Source organism: Opisthocomus hoazin, chromosome 9 (assembly GCF_030867145.1).
Source record: "Opisthocomus hoazin isolate bOpiHoa1 chromosome 9, bOpiHoa1.hap1, whole genome shotgun sequence".
Lineage (NCBI taxonomy): Eukaryota > Metazoa > Chordata > Aves > Opisthocomiformes > Opisthocomidae > Opisthocomus > Opisthocomus hoazin.
This window is the reverse complement of record NC_134422.1, coordinates 31,577,045-31,596,141: the sequence shown is the minus strand read 5'-3', so window position 1 is coordinate 31,596,141 and position 19,097 is coordinate 31,577,045. Positions and strand designations below refer to the sequence as shown.

At 38.1% G+C, this 19,097-nt stretch overlaps 1 protein-coding gene across 3 annotated transcripts in view; it reads right to left on the bottom strand.

Annotated features, from left to right (window-relative positions):
* Window positions 1-1,948: 1,948 nt before the first annotated feature.
* Window positions 1,949-19,097, bottom strand: part of TRAK2 (trafficking kinesin protein 2) — a 25,938-nt gene continuing 8,789 nt past the window's right edge. For 2 of the 3 annotated variants that reach the window (XM_075431020.1, XM_075431019.1), the window contains exons 4-17: window positions 17,170-17,223; window positions 16,311-16,369; window positions 15,536-15,652; window positions 14,099-14,308; window positions 12,342-12,420; window positions 10,026-10,156; window positions 9,761-9,835; window positions 8,979-9,116; window positions 7,946-8,025; window positions 7,008-7,211; window positions 6,573-6,871; window positions 5,914-6,192; window positions 5,602-5,701; window positions 1,949-4,422 (exon numbers count right to left, since the gene is read on the bottom strand). In XM_075431020.1, the coding sequence (XP_075287135.1) occupies window positions 3,762-4,422; window positions 5,602-5,701; window positions 5,914-6,192; window positions 6,573-6,871; window positions 7,008-7,211; window positions 7,946-8,025; window positions 8,979-9,116; window positions 9,761-9,835; window positions 10,026-10,156; window positions 12,342-12,420; window positions 14,099-14,308; window positions 15,536-15,652; window positions 16,311-16,369; window positions 17,170-17,223 (2,486 nt within the window). In that variant the 3' untranslated portion in view covers window positions 1,949-3,761. The remainder of the gene's footprint in view (window positions 4,423-5,601; window positions 5,702-5,913; window positions 6,193-6,572; window positions 6,872-7,007; window positions 7,212-7,945; window positions 8,026-8,978; window positions 9,117-9,760; window positions 9,836-10,025; window positions 10,157-12,341; window positions 12,421-14,098; window positions 14,309-15,535; window positions 15,653-16,310; window positions 16,370-17,169; window positions 17,224-19,097) is intronic. The other variant, XM_075431021.1, reaches the window with a different exon arrangement.

Here is a 19,097-nt window from a genome sequence, read left to right as displayed (position 1 = left end):
AAAATATAAAGGAAAAAAAAACCAACATACACAAAAAACCCAAAGTCAGGCTCACATTCAAATATTCTATACCGACGCTGATGACCTATTCATTCGTGAAGTTTTTAATTCTCAAGTAAAAGGCTTTTCAAACTGCAGAAGAAGGTACTCTGTAAGTGTCCTGTTCTACATTTAAGCGTCACGTTTACTGTGCAATCAGACTGCAGCTTGTGCTGCACATATGCCACTGCTTAAACACAACACTAAACACCCTAGCACAGCCTGATCAAGTTTTTAAATCAGTTTCTCGGGTCTTACAGCTACCACTTGTGCAGATACCAACTCACTAAGCTCACATACAGTATATCAATCACTAAACTTTAGGCAAGAAAGGCCTAATTTTAAGTAGTATAGAAGATGACATCTGGAACAAACCACACAAGATGACCAATATACGGAAAAATGGTGTGTTATACATGTTTATTATGAAATTTACATTCTACTATGAACCAACTATAAGTGCAAAAAGCAGATGAAAACAATACCATGAAGTTCCCAGACCATGCAAACATTGTGTGTAATCCCCTCATGTACCAGCCAAATGAGGCCCAAACCCGGTATTATTCTTCCATCTTTGCTGCTGTTTGACTCCAGCAAACTTTGAACTTAGCCCACAGGTATTTTGAGTGTGCAGCTCACTGAGTTTATCTAAAGCAGTGAAACTAGACTATAAATTTGTGCTTGTTTTAAGCCAATCTGAATAAAGGTAAATACTACCAGGATTTCCTTCTTTCTCTTGAAGCTTTCACAAGCATGGGTAAGTCTTTTCTTTCTAGCATCTGTTTTTGTCTCAAACCTGCAAGGTAACAGAACCTTTCCGAAATGCAATTCTCCATTCCTTCTAGTTCTGCCTCCTGCCCAATGAAGTCATGCTTGTGCAGGATTAAAAGATCTTGTGCAGGATCTCAGCAATCTTAGTCATACATGTTTGTCTCCTCTCTTACAGAAGGCAACAGAAGCCAGATCAGTTCCTAGAATGATGGCATATTTTAGTATGTTCTCAGAAACACATATGTTATTCAAAAAAGTTTATTTTCTAGTTTTTGGCATAAACCAGTAAACTTGGGAGAATAACCAATCTTCCCCGTTGCCGCAAGCTAGGCACATACAAAACGTGTGTCACCATCCAAAGGTATAAACAGATGACAGAATTTCAACAACACTGCACCATAGCATCAACCAACCCGATAAACACACAAACACAATAGTACACAGATCCTTCCATTTTCTTGTTGCCTTGTGTAAAATATCTGATGATACATCATCCTACAGAAAACCAACCAACCAACCAACCTCCTGACATGCTCATAGTATTGTTTGAACTGAACCAGTTTATATTGCTGGGCTATGGAATATGGAAGCGTCCCAAAGAGAAACATGCATTTAATTAGTGTGCTTTTAGATTAATTTTAACTGAAACCTGGTGTGCCAAAGGAATTCTGATTTAGTTGATTTGCTACTTCTGCTGATAACACAAAGCATGATCCGATAGCTGGAGTTATCTAATGAAGCTAGTCAGAAACACAGTGTAATACCTTCAAAAAAGTATCTTTAATTTACATGTATTCCTGTAATAAACACACATAAAATGGACATACTTTTGACATACTACACACTTCTCTGTTGATACCAAACTCTAATCTTTTGTTAATTCATTTCTGATGTTTCCCTAGAAGTTACAGAAATATAGAAATATACAGCAGACATACCAGTCTTAGTTCACTGGAGAGCAAAATTGCCTCCCCCCTCTCCTTTCACTCTCACCTTATTTAGCTATGCAAGACCCACGCACAGCGAAGTACATACAAACAAATACTTACATAAAGAAATATTTTTCATTTAAAAAAGAGATTTAACCCTTACATAGTATTTTAAATAAAATTCACCTTTTATAAGTGTAAGATTTTGCTTAGAGAGCAAAAGGCAACTCCAAGAGTTCCTGAATATTTTTGTGCGCTGCTGACAGAAAAGTTTCTGCTAAGAATCCCTGTGCAAGTTTGAAGTGGTTATTCCTTTTCCTTTTAAAAAACCCGACTGTTATATCAAAGGGTCATGACAAGATCTACAGAACTGCAAAAGCAGAAAGGCCACGTTACAAATTTCCCACAAACCAGGTTAACAGGCTTTCTTTTCCTTCCCCACTCCACTGAACCCTGCAGCAACAAAGGTGCTGATGATGGCAGATGCGCCTTACGGCAAATGTGAATCAGTGTAATTACACTGATGCTTCACACCACGCACCCAGACAGGCACCAGCTATGTCCCACAGACATTGTAACAAGCAAGGTAAACTTTGACCATTTTATCTAATTGTATGGAAACTAAACTTTAAAATAATTTTAAAATGTTGATAGGTAGAGTGAAAAATTACATAAAGATTAAAAACCTGTTTCCATTCAGGTCACTGAATCAGGTTGCTGATTACCACTGAGAATCAGATTTCTAAAATGGACTTCTGTTTTGAGATGGGAAGTCTGCCTCAGCTTTGTTCAGAATTAGGTTCAGAACCACTTGCCATCATCAAAACACAGGATTTCAATGCAGACATTGATTGATTGATTGATTGACATTCATTAAAATGCTACAAACAAAACTAGCTTTCATCTTCCTGTTTCTGAATATAGACTGGTAAATTTTGCTCCTAATGAAATCTTCTAAACAAAATCCTGCCTAGAATCAGAAATAAATGAATGAAAGGCATGAAATTTACTGCACAACTCTCTAAATACACATAATGTCTACCTGTCAAGAGTCAGGTTACTGAATTTTCGACACTTGTCTTGAAGCAAATGCTCTCCACTTATGTCAAATAAAAAGAAACACCGAATCAACCACCTTGGTTTTATTTCCTCTTTGCAACACTGAAATGTGCCTGAGATTTTTTGTATGTGTGCAAAAACACCCTCATTTAAAAAGATGGACAACACACTTTGGGAAGATTTCTTAGCTTGCAGTTTTCACCCTAATACATACTTTCCTGCTTCTTTATTCTTATGTATTGCACCTTCATCTGTGTGCTTCTGAAGCTCTGGAAAGAAATTAACTTCTGTTAATACCTCACCACCAACACAACTGCATTTTTTCAAAATACAAATCCTGACCACCAGTTTCTGTGTACGTAAACAGAAGTATTGTTTTCTCACATAGAGCTAAAAGTTCTCTCTCCTACTTCTCAAAGTGCGGAGGAGTTCAAAAGAGGACAGATTCTGAAATGGAAAATACAAGAATTAAAAAAAAAAAAAAATCAAAGTTTTCATATTTGTTTCCTACAGAGAGGTACTTGGACCAATAATGCTGGTCAGACTGACTGTTATTTTGGTATTGCATTTAAATGATACAGCCTGACTGCTAGCTAGTAAAATACTATGGTCGTATGGTGGGCAAAAAATAGAACAGCACCTGAAAGACAGTTCTACACATACAGTTTAAAAGGTTAAAATACTAAGAACGTCTACAATGGTCTATTTTTGCCTAAGTGAAGACAGATGGTGAAGGGGGTCTCAAAACTAATCTTTGGTTTCTTCTTTCTTCCACAGAAGTCGTCTGCCTCAAATCCAAGCAATGTTCTTTTTCTCCTTGATCCCAATGCTTCTCTCTCCCACATCTTTAACATGCACGCACCTTCTCCAACTCTTCTGTAACACATCTCACTATGCCTGTAGTGGATGTTTATCCCTCATGTATTATTTACTAGGCTAGAAGTCAATCACTTTTCAGACCAGTCAGTCCTCCTGCAGGATATCCATTTTTGATGGCTGTGTGCAAACTGGAGCTCCCAATGCTCCAATCATGGCTGGAAGACTCTGGTTTCTTCTCAGCCCTGCCATTAAGTTGCCACCTGCATTTAAAAACACAGCCGAGTCCTGCCTCCGCAAGCTAACCTCTGGCCCCTGTGTCTCAGGGGCCTTGATCACCCTGGCAATACCCAGCCTCTTCAGTCTGTCCACTAGGTTCATCTTCAGCTGCCCTGCGTCTGGAACATTACGGGAGGGCTTTAGGCCATACATTTCTTGCAAAAATGTTTCTGCTGGTCGAGAAGCCAGGAAATTGTCTGAGTGATGCACTCGAGGCTCAAATGGTGGAGGTGAAGGACAAGGTGAATGCGAGGGAGAGTTTGGTGGAGTAGAAGGAATGGGGAGAGTTCGAGGGGGCTGTAGCAAAGGCAGCTTTTCTAATACGGGGCTATTGTAAACCTTGGCAGAGATGCCTCGTTCATGCAAAAGTTCAGCCAGACTGCTCGTGCTGCTGAAGGTAGTAGTTGAATCTCTTCTGTTGGTGAGAAATTCTCCAATACTAAGCCTGCAAGACATGGCTGGAGTGCTCACTACTGGGTTTCCAATACTGCTGCCAGTATTTCCCAGTGAAAATGGGGCACCCATGGAGCTGAAATAAAAGAAAAATGAAAGAGAGAAGATGCACGTTAGACATCTTTATACCTGCTCTGCTCTGTATTTGCCTTTTAGTATACAGAAGGCTCAAGAAAAAGTAAATTATTTCTATTAGCTGTGACAGTTTCAGCTTTAGTAGATTCAGAATTATTGTTCTGCAAAATATTTAGAAGATACTAGGCTGAAAGAGAGGCATTAAGAAGAGTGTGGCCAGCAGGTCGAGGGAGGTTCTCCTCCCCTTCTATTCTGCCCTAGTGAGGCCCCATCTGGAGCACTGTGTCCAGTTCTGGGCTCCCCAGTTCAAGGAAGATGAGGAGCTACTGCAGAGAGTCCAGTGCAGGGCTACGAGTATAATGAGGGGACTGGAGCATCTCTCCTACAAGCAAAGGCTGAGGGAGCTGGGCTTGTTTAGCCTGGAGAAGGCTGAGAGGGGACCTTATAAATGCCTATAAACATCTTAAGGGTGGGTGTCAGGAGGATGGGGCCAGACTCTTTTCAGTGGTGCCCAGCGACAGGACAAGGGGCAACGGGCACAAACCGAAGCACAGGAAGTTCCGTCTGAACATGAGGAAGAACTTCTTCCCTCTGAGGGTGACGGAGCACTGGAAGAGGTTGCCCAGAGGGTTTGCAGAGTCTCCTTCTCTGGAGATATTCAAAACCCACCTGCACGAGGTCCTGTGCAGCCTGCTGTAGGTGACCCTGCTTCGGCAGGGGGGTTGGACTAGATGATCCACGGAGGTCCCTTCCAACCCCTACCATTCTGTGATTCTGTTTTGGTGTATGCACCAATGAATTTACCCTGTGGTCATCTATACTGTATTAGATAGGGCATCAACATAGCTCTCCAGTAATGCTTTAATTTAAAAAAAATTATGACACAATTGGGGAAAAAATTATGGTAGTATCAATTTTTTTTTAACAAAAGGAATATGATACAAGGCATTTTCTATTTAAGAGTATTAATTTACTTCCTTTAAGTTACCCTAACCTGTTTTAACTCTCATTCTAGAGAATTTCAGGTTTCCCCATCGTAATTACAACTATTTGTACGAGTAATATCCTACATGTTGCCTAGCTGTCTTGGTATTTTTTAAAACTGGTCCATACATCAAAAGCCAAAAAGCAACTATTTAATCCTATGCAGCAACATTTAGGATGTCAGCAGTCATCATACCTGGGAGTAACTTGAATGACATCAGATGGGTGAAGGATCCTACAGGTAGTAAAGGTAAACGTGGAATTTGTGGAAGACAGACACTTCCCTGGATTTGAGGCTGCAATGTGTAGAATTTACATCCATTGAGGGTAAAAATAAAGAGAGATAAGGACTAATCAAAGCAAAGTTTAAGACAATGTTATTATCACTGCTATTTTAAGTAAAGAACAAACACAGTAAAGACAGCATTGTCGCAAGGTCAAATACTTCCCACTGAGAAAAAGACACTGCAAAATAAAAAGAGGAAAAACCACTAACCATGTGTCTTACCAGTGAGTGGTACTGCTGCTGAAGTAATAGGTGGCAAGAAAATCCCTGCCACTGGCTTTGCCACTGTACATTTCTTCTCCTCTGGGAAGGACTGTTGCACTTGAAATGTTATACCTCCTTCACCTTCTTCCCCATCATCCTCCTCCAAATCAGAGATGTGGTACACAGTATCATGAGACAAAGGGATAAAACCTTTTGTAACAACACCTGGTCTTGGGTCAAGAATGGTGCCTAGGTTGGGCTGAGCAAGCTGCTGCCAGTGAAAAAGGGTCTGAGATCCTGGTGTGACAAAAGAAAAGAGTCTCAGACAGCAAATACCTACTACTGCATGGAGTTACAATAATTTATGATCAAAACAACTCCAGCCAACTGGTGCTGACAGTGTGATACACATGATGCACTTGGATGGCAACACCAAGAAAAAGGCCTAACACTTAATGCTGTGTAAGAAAGCCAGGTAGAAAGTGATACTGAGGAGCTAGCTGTTATGTAGCCTACCAAATACTCTTTGAACTCCTGAACAGATGCTTTGTTTCTTTAAGAAACTACTTCCTCTTACTGCATATCATACCTAGCTATACACACAGCAACAATGATTTAGTTAGCAAACTAACGTAAAATCCTTTTCTGATGATGAGAGAAGTAGATCATCCTCTTACCTTCAATGGGTTTAACAATTTGCAATTTTTCTGGTAGGAGGACACGGAGATTACTAGAGCTGGCAGAGAGATCAGTGAATTCTGAGTTTGTAGCCAGGGAAAAACAGTTTTCTGTCAGTGTGCTACAGCCACTAGCCCCTTCTTCCTGCTCAGCCAGCAGATGCATTTTTCGCTCCCATTCCTCCTCAAAGAACTGCTTCTCACTCAGGTAGTTCTGACGACGAAGGGAGAGCCTGTGCAGAGCTGTGACTAACTCATTGTCTCCAGGGGTTCCTGGCTGGCCAGGATTATGAGTGTCTCTATGAGAAACATCAAATAATAATAGGTATTAAGACCATTAAATTAACTACTTCTCTCTTACACAACAGAGGTCCAGTCTGGATTTAGTCTTGAATGAGTTTTTTTAGAAAGAGGATAACAAGCTGTGTTTCCTACTTCAAATTCTTCTCGGAGCTGCTCCTCTGGGTCATCTGTGTGTGGCTCTCCAACTGGTGTACACCAGACTGGAAGGGCTTTGCAGTCATAACAACACTTGACCGATTAGATCCAGGGATTGGCAACGGGATAGGAAAGGAAGAGGAGCGGCCACGAGTGACATTAGCAACCTTGACAGTGTCAAATACTCGTTTCTGTTGACCCCTGTAGAAAAGACACCCAAACAAATGTGGTTTTCAGAAGCATTTTGAAAAAGATATAATAAAGAAAAAGCTCTGAGCAACAGACTTTCTAAAGTCTGCAGAGGCCCGACTAAAAAGATTTAATGCCAGAAAAATAGGATTGCCTAAGACACCTAAGACACTCGTGTTTTCAGGAGTACTATTCTGTTACATATCAGAATTACCACTTACTTTGACCTGAAAGACCTGAACCTCTATTGATAACCACTTGAGAGCATTCAGGAGCATTTATTTTATTTATTTAATTTATATATGCTTTCAGAAGCGTATATTTAGTTTATTACTTCTTGCTCAGAACTAAGAGATCCAGGAGTTTCCAAAGCTTCAGGGCTTTGGAAACTGTAATCAGTCTTTCAGTTATAATTGAATTTGTCTGAGAATTTTTCTATAAGATTTAAAAAGAGATAAAACTAGTTCTGTGCATCAGAGAATTTTCATGAGAAGTTTGACAAATTAAGTAATGAAATAACATCCATCTAGCGAGTTCCCAACTTCCTCATAGAATCAAATAAGAATAGTAGATTTCAAAGTTGAAAAGATTATATAATACTACAAAGCACTTTTTACCAAGTTATGTAGTAAACTTATTATAGAGGGACTATTCACATTTATAGATTTCCAGAAATCAGTTTCACCTTACTTAATACAAGCATATGGGAAAATACTGAAATAGCACACAGAAATCTCAAAACATACTTTTGCTTGGAGAGAACAGATTCATCACCCTGACTCAATTCCTTCCGCATTGTCCCTTCAATTTCTGCTGCAAGGGAATCCTAGAGAAAAATGGAAATCAGAAGAGTTGGCAAATCAGATTCAAGTCTTCCTCCTAACAATTTTAGCAGAAAACACCTCTAAAGGAATACTCAAAAATCTTCATTCGTTTCCCTGGTATTAGTAGGTTTCAGAGAAGCCCTTCAGTCTCTGAAGGAAGGGCATGAGGCAGAGTTTTCCACCATAGCTACACCTATACATAATCAGCATGGGTTCAGTTTTCATTAGCAGCATCTGCTTTTTCTTGGTACTCTTTATGTTGATTTCTTAAGCTAAGTTACAATTGTAAAAACACTTCTTACAAGGCGAAACATGTGCATAAGGGATTCTGTCTACACAGAACAACCAACCAAAACCTGACAAATTCGCAGCACAGCCCAGAAATTTTTCAGAATACAGTAATCAGATCATACCTGACACTAATAAAAAAGAAAATAAATGCCTTTAACTGTTTTCCATTGGTTTAGTTATCTCTGGCAATTAGTCTAAGGTCACACACTTCTGATGATGCTTAAAATTTAATCTCACAAGATAAGGACATAAATTACATCATAAACTACATAAAGGAAGAAAAATACTCTTTGAACTCTTGAAAAGATGATTTGTTTCATAAAGAAACACAGTCAAGTTATAAAATTCACATCAATATTGAACAATATACTAGCACAACTGAGCACTAGCTGTAGAACATGCCAATTCCTGTATTTAACACAAAAGGCATATAAAACGGAAAAATTATTTTAGTATCACAGTATGGAAAGTGAATGATTATTTTCGTAACATAAAATTCTCAAAAGTGTACACATCAAAGAACTGCAAAACCATCAGTAACCTTCGCCTACTACAAAACAGTTCCTGCTGCAGCTCCTGTAACAGCTGTTTTACTCATGCAGTTGTATGCTAACACAGGCCACATGTGCCAGCAGGTGTATGCCATGCCAGTGACATTTATTACCACAGGAAATGCTCCACATGACTGGGGGTGGCAGAAACAAGCAACAGAGCTGGCTCTGCTGCGCAGCAACTTCACTTCTTCTTGTGATTCCTGCAACATCCCTAGACACTCTGCATTCCGATCTTGCAACTCATGTAGCTGAAACAAAAAAACCGACATCACATGATACCAGTGAGCTTCACAGAAAAGACAGAATTAAACTGAATTAACTCCTACAGAAACCTGTATCGACTGATTTAACACTGTAATATTTTTTTCCAACTGCACAGCACATGCCAACATCTGGAATGGACAACGGTCAGCATAGCACCTGCACTAATTTTAGTGGTGAAGCATGAAGTCCAAATTAACACTTGAAAGAGGAAAGCGTATAATAAAATCCAAAGGAAAATACATTGAAAAACTCAGCAAATCCAGTAACTGCTGATGCAAAAGAAGCAAAAAAGAGAACTTCCTTAAAATCTAATGAGCTACATATTGTTGATATAATCAGTAATATTCACACTAAAACACTCTTTCTCGTTAACTACTAAGAATAGTAAGACCTCCCTACCTGGAACACATTCCTTGCCTTTCATATTGCTGTGAACTACAAAATATTTGTGTAGACTTAAATAAAAATAACTATTTTTTTCCTCCAATCAAATTACTCCAACCACAATGAAAAATTAAAAGCCCTACATAATTAAAAAACAATAGTTCCCATTCTCTCTTAGTTTTCTTTCTCTCATATACTATTCTAAACATTTATCTAAATGTATATATATAGGAACTTTAAGTACCTCTGTTGTCAGTTGTCTCTGAGCATCTTTGGAAGCTTGTAAGTGAAGTTTCAGCTCTTCCTTTTCAATCACATGCTGAAAGCACAGAAAGGTGCTCATCATTGTCTCAGCAAATTTCCCTGAGAGAGCCGACCCATGCTTTCCTGAAACAGCCACTCTTTGCCAGTGTAACCCTGTGGCTTGCAAGTGAATTTTTACCTGCTGTAAGCACTGGCACACACACATGCACATATGCACGTACACTTTTTCACCAGCATTCCCTTACTTCTTTGAGTTTATGTTGAAGATCGACAATCTGAGACAAGAGGGATGAGATCTCTTCCTGGTACCGAACCAACTCCTCACTCTTCTCTGACAACTCCTCTGTTATTCTGGAAATTTGAGCATTTGTTTGCCCTACAAAACATAAAAGGAACTTAGGAGAGAGCTTTTCGCAACAGATGACAAAAACCCAAACCAAACCCAAAACTCAGAAAAGATCAGTGAAAGTCAACAACAATCTGCAAAATAACCAATACTTTTAGGAAATCAATTCATAGTACATAAGAGTAGGTGCCTTAGAACATCTATAAGGAAAAAAAAAAAACAAACAGTGGGGAGGAGAGGAGAAAGAGAGTTAACTTCAAATGCAGGTGTAACATATTAACAGTTAAGTACGCAGAACCTGAAATACATATCACAGGTATGTGAAATGACCATAATAAAAAGCATGCCAAGCTGCTATAAACAATTTCAAATGACATAGTGGTTCGTGGCCAAGGCCAGATTTGGAATATGCTGAAGAAGTCAGACTCTGGATTGATCTTGTTATTAACTACCATTCTCTGTAAGCAACGGTATTTTGTCAGACCTTGTCAAGCATAACATACACCTATTTAGCTCTTGATTCTGGTCACTATCTATTCCCCAAAGACACGCTGCATCCAATTTCCAGTTTCTTTTTTTCTTTGAGCAAGCACTTCAAGTAAGATGACAAAGCAACTCAAAAAGCTGAAATATTTTAATGTGGAGTCCTGGCTGGACGAGAGGGGACATAGCTTGGTGCATTGAGCAACCCAGGTTCCGATCCGGAAGTGAGCCTTGGGAGCGGCTGACACGGAACCCTGCTGGGAAGGGAGAGCAACGAGCTCGGAACACTGGAGCAGGGGGAACGTCACTGTTTCCTGCCACACTGTCACTTCCTTCCTGCCACATTGCTGTTTCCTGCCACAGTACTGTTTTCACATCGAGATGCAGCTCTGCACCAATCACAACGAGTTGCAGTAGTTTTGCCTATATATGGATTGGGGGTTTAACCATTCAGATGCTGTAATAGTTTGCTATATAAACCTTGGTTTTGCTGACTAATAAAGGTGAACGATCATACTCATATTGGGGTCACATCGTTACAACGGATCCGTAACCCACGCCAACATTTTAATGCAGTTAGTATTGCTTGTATACTTGCCCTGAAAGCATAGCAAAGTCATAATGAAGTCTCACCAATCTTGCATAAAAGTCACAGTACAAATATAGTGGTTATTATACCTCACATATTTACTGCAGAACAAGGTCGTGCCCATGGGCCTGTGGACATTTAAGCTCACAGTCAGATACCTTTTTCCTGAAGACACAAATTTTAAAGCTGTAGACCAGACATCCTTTGGGAGAAGATTCTTTCTGTGAGTCTAAATTACCTGGCATGCCTATATGTGCTATAGAATTGCACTAAACAGAACTCACAGACATTCTCATTGAAGGAAAACAGGAGAGCTTATATGAAGTAACTTCTATTTGCAAAGCATATATATTTACTCAGAGGGAATGGAGTAAGTTAATGACGAGCTATGGATCAATACATAGTATTTTATGGTCATCTAGAACAAGAAAAATCAAGCAGCAACCCAGTCTTCTTTATAGTGGTTGTATAGAAAAAAATACTCTTAAAATACAAGCTTAAGGTTATTATGCACAAAGGAAGTAGCACGTATCAAATGACCACATATAAAAAATTTGTACCATTGAGTGACACAATAGCCACACACAAAACACACACAAAAAATTGTTCCTTATTGTTTCAGAATACTTACATAAATTTGTATAAGAGTAGCTGCAATTCTATGCAAGTAAGTAGTCCCCAAAGGAAATACTGATGACTGTTCTAGACAAATTAACACACTTCCAATTTAAATGTTTTCATTTATAATACATATTTTAAAAATAATGTGTTCATAAATATATAGTGATTTAGAATGAGCATTTAAGAGTCTGTGTACTGATACATTTCAATGTCATATATGCTGAATACTCTATAAAAGAAGTATATTTTGTTGATTTTCCAGTGTCTGTAGGCTTCAGTTTAGGAGGTTTATGAACGTTAGATTTTGTGTTCATTTTCTTTGTCTAAACACCATACACATACCTGAAATTGAATGCCAGAGTGAAACTTGATGAGATACAGAAACAATTTTGCACTTGGGTAACGAGCAAGACTTCAACTGGCATGTAGCTCATTTTGGGATTCAGGGCTAACTAAGAAGGTATAGGCACTAGGTATTTCAAATACCATTTTGCCATTGTAAGATACAGCCTGGATACTCACGGAGCTCTTTGACACAGTCATTGACTAGCTGCTGTTCCTTCTCCTCATATGTAATGGTTTCTGTCTTCAGATGGCAAGCCTTCAAGAAAATGAGTGGTATTCCAATATCAGTTTATCTATACATATATTTATCTTAGAAATTTTTACTTCCAAAGTTCTTGCAACTGAAGAGTGTCCCCTCTATTTATCTTTATAATTTCTGTGCATCTGGCCATACTCCCCTAACCATTTTTTTCACCATAACCTGTTTCCCTGAATTGTACAGGTCTTTTGCGTGAGAGGCACACAGACACATGAACAAAACCTGATCTCTCTCATGCCTCTAACAAAAAATTGTTGCAAAAATTATGTGATTTGGTAGGGAAAGTAAACCAACACAGTAATCAGGAATAAGCAATTGAATTTGCTTCAAAACCTCTTAAGGCGAAGAAATCTTGAAAAGTGAATGATGATAACCAAATCTTTTACGGCACTGAAAAGCTCTCAGTAGAACAGCTTTTCTCCATATTCCCCTACTAGTCTATTTAGATTGCATATTTTCCAGGCCAGAGTCCAAGTATCACAACAGATCTAAACAGCATCAAACATACTAGATTCCCACTTCCATTTCAATAGTGAGGATGACAATATTAAACTTTTTACCCAGAAGTCTTCTATATTCAGAACTGTTTGCCAGTAAGTGACTCATGATAAAACTTAGTAAATGGGTCAAAAGATTATCCAAGCAAGCAGAAGCACAGCTACACAAGTGCAGACAAATACACTTCTTTACACAATGCTGTCACATGAAAATTAAAAAAAAAAAGGCGGCAAATACAGGCTCAGTATGATTGAGGCTATTTCAAGTCAGTGAAGGTTATGTTGTATCACAGAATGATTGCAGTTTTAGGAAGGATGTGCATCTCAGGCTGAATATTTTGGAGACTACAAGGGGGGAAATATATTTTTTTCACATCAAAGGAATTTAGTCTCTGTTGTAACAAGCTTACATTAGGAAAGGCTTACATAAAAAAACAAATCAAGAAAACTACACACACCAAACAAAAAAAACCCAAAACAACTTTCTTCCAAACAACCGCACCACTTTTAATCAACTTCCTATTTCACAAGTTCCACTCTCCACCTATGAAGAAGAGAAACTGCATCTGTAGATTCCGATTCTTGTAACATTTGCTGTTGGTTCCATGACTTTTATAGCCATTTATTTTGTCTGGCCATTTAGTCTCTACACTTGTAATGGCACAGTGCCTGTGTTCATGTTTTATACATGACACACCAATTAAAATACAGAGACTAATCACACGGTCAAAACTAAGTGTATCTTTAGAACAATTTGAGTAGAAGCTTATTAACCCTTAATATTGACTACAGGTTGACGAAAATGTAATGTCAACACAACTAAATTCCCAGAATACTACTACTAATTGCAGTCAGATTTATATCAAAACAGGTCGCACAAACTTGAGGGTCTGATGGGTCCAAGTACTTATGCTGGGTGCTTACATATGTTCCTATACTCTTTCACATACTGTAATGGCATTGAGAAAGGACTACTAGAGGACCCTGCAGATAATAAGGAGTAGTGAAGGAAACAGAAGGATGGGGGGGGCAGGTAGGGGAAAGTGTTTGGGTATGATTTGAGTACAGCAATACAGAACAGTCATATACTTCAAGAGAAACCCAAATGCTGGATTTTTTAACCATCCTGATTTATTTCATATCCAACATACGTGGTATACACTGTAAGTGAGATATACCTTCGATCGGAGGGCAAAGTTCTCCTCTTCCAGCTCCCTGAGTTTATCATGCAAGACATCCAACTGTAACAGATCATGTGAAACACTGAAAGACTCATTGAAACGAAGTGGTGTGGAACAGCTGGAATCTGCTTCACTCTCCTCAGAAGCAATTGAAACAATACGAAGCAGGTCATCTTTCTTTGACAGTTCATGCTGCAGCTGGTTAACCTATGACAAAAGAAGATAAGCTTATATACTGTACTTTAGCTATACAGTATCACAGTGTATTACTTATGCAGCTTCTTGGAACATCACTGCTCCAGTCTAAAATGAGATTAATGAAATAGCTCACAGGTCATGATCAATTTATGTTTTCAAGTAAGATTCTATAAAATAAATAGAGACTGAAAGTTCACAAAATCATAATTTTAACACTGTAAGGGAGGCTATTAAAAAAGTAGTCCATCCTTATGTTATCTTGAATTTTCAGTTTACTTCAAAAAAAATTTGCAGCTGCTTTGATACATGTTTACATTGTAACATGCTAACTATCAATTTGATTATGACCATTTTTCTGAACTGTAACTTCCTGGAGAAAAGGACTGATAGACAGCTACTCTTATGTGTAGACTAGTCCCCCCTAGTTTATACATTAAATGAACCGCAGGACAAATAAAAATGAGTGAAGAGACAGATCTCGCTCAGAAAAATTCTATTTTGCATATGTGTATTTTTATATGAATACATAATTTATGCTGTCATACAGTTAACTATGAGTATGTATTTATTACCAGCATACTGCTTTATACAAGCAGCTGAATCCATTTCGCTGTAACAGACTACATCAGTTGACCTTAGGGTTAAAAGACTTGGGATACTTTATAGGTTGTCAACTACTTAAATCTTTTTTTAAGAAAGAACAACAAAGAAAAGATTAGGTCAAGGATCTGTGCTTAAAGGAATAGATGGAGTGAAGAACTTGAGCAGAATTCAGTTTTCATTACTTTTTTTTTTTTTTAATTTTCTTTTTTTGTAAGCACCCTGTTAAGCCAGCTCATATTCTGGCTGTTTCCTCACCTGTGAAGTTGTTATGTAGCAGGTCATATCAGATACCAGCTACTTATTTTGACTTACATCATTAGATTCTTAGTTTAATGGCAGGATATCAGACTGATGGTCAAAACAAACACTTTGAAAATGCAATCCTGCTGTAGATATATCATAATAATATCTAACGTTCTCATAATTTCTCATTAATTACAATATGCAGTCTTCCTAGCCAATTCTTGGACCGAGAAAGGTGATTGAACTATGACAATTAGAAGAGTAACTTCTAAGTATAATTACGTAGTTTAAGAGCAGCAATCACCTCCTTTCACAATGAAAGAATATATTTCCATTAATCCTCTTCCCATCATCATGAAAAGAAAAAGGGCGGGGGGGGGAATCACTCACCCGATCTAGAGTTTGTCCTAACTGTTCTTCTAGTGCTTCATTCTGTTCTGTCAACCGATGGTTTCGCTTAAGCAGGGCTTGTCCAATTCGAGCTGCCAGTTCCAGGTCCCGATCTTTCTGATCACAAAATGAGAATAAATGTCTACTTTTGACCAGATAAGGTTTAAATTCAGAGTAGTTTTAGATTTTCCTAGCTATTGTTTAATGCATCACCACTTCAACATCCCCCTTCACTCTGAAATGGATCAACACTGTTAGAACAATGATTAATCCTTCATCATTTGGATCCAGAACGCATCTGTAACTGTGTTTCTTGATATAGCACATTCTCTTCCACAGTCATTTGCAGTAACGGGGTGAGGGGAAAAGCACCAAACCTGGGGACAGTTTTTGTGTTTGTGCTGAGTACTGAAGAAGTTATATGGGCTCTGCTGAATCACACAAAGAAGCTGCATATGCTTAGGCCTGTGGTCTTTCAAGTGACACTTTCTCCAAAATAGACTGCTTACCTCGAATAGTGATGAGAGGGTAGAAGCAAAGGAGCAACAAGAAAGCAGAAGAAAGCTTACACCTCACTGGCTCCCATGGGTGCCCACGGTTTTGCTAAATTTTGTTTCTGAGACAGTGTAACCCAATATGCAGCTTTTCATTACCCATGTGTTTGATAAGCAGCTCCTGAAGATAACTGAACCAAAATTTCCAGTAGCTGAATAAAACCCTTCCTCAAATACAAGTCCTCAAATACATTAACATAGTTTTACAGAGATGGGCATACCTCAGCTAACAGATGTTTGACCATGTCAGCATCACTGTAGGTTTTCTGCTCCACATTATCTGTGCCAAGAACCAAGAAGAGAAAAAACATACTTACTGAAGTAGCTTAAGTACAAGAAGACTGCTGGGAAGGGAGAGTGCTAAAACTCAGAGGATGTTGTTTATATACAAATACAGTACTTAGTTGATGAAACCAGCAGAGACTATGAAAACGCATCTTAACTTCATAAATATGAAACAATACTCTTTTGGGAGACTGACACAATGAGGTACCGAACATTTACAGCTTTCAGCTATATTAGCTAAAACTTGAGGTGCTCACACATCCTTCAAATTTAGAAAAAGGAGAGAAATCTCTTAAGATCAACTTTTTGAATACAGCTAAGCTATGAAACCATCCAGCCTGCTGGGGAGAGAGGGAAGAGCATATTGGAGCATATCCAAGCATTGCTGAACACATCTGCAGACTTTACCCTTGAAACAAAATTCTCATTAGTGTGCGTGACAGCTATACACAGAAAGTATGGAGACCCCAGAGACCAGTCTTGAAAACGTATTTATTAAGTGCTTGATCATCTTAGAAACAGTTAAAAAGAAATGGGATAACGTATGTCTGCAATTAAGATGTAGCAGTAAATCCTTTCTTACTGATTGAGTGACTTTACAAACACTTCGTAAAGCTATTAAAAAAACTGAGAACAAGTTGGATTTGAAAAACAGGACTGAGTCAAAAATAAACATAGCATGAAGAATTTGCTACAACTCAGAAAAAAAACCAGTGCTAAAACAGAAAGCGCTGGTCTGCTCTAGTTCTTGTCCTGAGAAATAGAAGATGCTAGTAAAGACGAAATCGTAATTACCTTGAGTAAATTTGTGAGATCCAGCCAAGGAGGAGGAAGGAAGTTCAATAAGAGCTAGAGTGATAGAAAATGAAAGATACGCGGGGGAGAGGAAAGAACGAAGAGGAGAAAGAATTAAAATGTAAGGAAACAGGCGATTTATTCGCATGCATCTGCCACCACCTAAAAATAAATGCACGCATAAACACACATTTTACACTATTAAAACTTTCTTAGAACTTTAAAAGAACCACTTCAATATGATTCACTTCAGGAGCAGAATTACACATCTCGCTGGTGATGGATGTTTGTGCTTGTTCAAGTTTAACAGAAATTTGCTATTTTTGCTTCATGGAATCTGGATCATGAAAGCAAAGAATACAGCAATATAAATTTAACAAATATAGAAGTATGTGCTTCAACTGAAGGTCTAAGTTAACCTGTTTTGAAATTGTTTCCATCATCACTGCACTGCAAAATGAGATTACTATGGATTTGGTCTAAATCTATTTCTGAAGATTTCCTTGACTCTTCTACCTTGTTTAAATCTGATTCATAGTCTGAACACATAGTGGTATTGGTTGTCAGTTTTCTTCTTTATTTTTTGTTGAGGACTGCACACTTAATTATAAGACAGTGAAGTGCCAAACTGAAGTGCACACTAACTTTATTTACGTAAGCTATGTATGTCCTTCACATACATAATATCCATAATTAACTTTTCAAAACATAACCCTAAGGCTATGCCAAGAACAAAACCAAGCTGCATTTCAGTACAGAAAAAAAAAAAAAAAAAACTTTCCTGCAGTCTTGAAAAATAGCAGAACAGAAAGAACAATATAGAAGAAAAATGTTTACTAAACTGTTTCTCTTAGAGCTTATACAGAAGGATAAATCAAACTAATAAATCAAATGCTTTTTATCAAGTAGATATAGTAGGTGTAAAAACCCAACACATGCTGTTCAAGCATTTAGGAGCTTTGAACTTACAGTAGTGCCATTTACTCATTGTATTTCTGAGCAAGGCAAAAATAAAAGTTCCTCATTAAATTTAAAGTACCTATCTCCTGGTAGCATAACACGCATTTGGGAGATCAAGTTTACTGTACTGCTTGGTTGCTGATACTGGCTGCCAAGAGGGGACCCCAAACTCATCTGGCTTACTAGTATTTGGAAAATTCACTGCACATACATAAGTAAGTTTCAGCCATTACAAGCAGAGTATTATAGCCAGCTCTCCTGTGGTAACTATTCCTACCAGGTAATTTCAAGTTCAAACTCTCTACTCAGTACTAAGTCACTTTCATAAAAATTGAAACTAATTACATACAAGGTTACTCAGGTAGTAGGTTTCTAAAATCAAAAGCAAATATATTTACTCTGATAAATGAAATCACAGAACTAACAGCTTTGAAACTTAGCTCTATATAACTTTTGTTATTTTCTCACAGTACAGGACCAAAACTACACATAGTTTGTTATAATTCTCTCTTATGAACATGCACAAACTCCCCTCACTCACCTTGCCAAGTGAAAGCTGCAAGCACCTTTTCATTTTGGTTAATATTCTTGTTATTTTGTTCCATGTCCCTTTATTGACATAAACAAAGTAGGTCTGAAGACAGATGTTCTGTAATTCAGGGCTTCATATGCTACCACAGTTGAAGCAGAAAATAATTCTTCCAGCTCACTGAAAACACTCTGTGGGAACTCAACTTGTCATTGGATAAACCTTCTAATAGGCAGCAGCAGCCATAAAAAGAGGAGGAGCTCAAGTGCAATAACTGTTGTTTTGGTTTGTTTTTTTTTTTTACCTTGGATGCCCACTACAAATTCACTTGAACTGTGAGTTTTAGGAAAAAGTTATCAAAATGTTTCCATACATATATAGGGAGGGGGAGATATACACATAAAAAACACAGGTTGTGCTTCAAGAGTATGACTGTCAA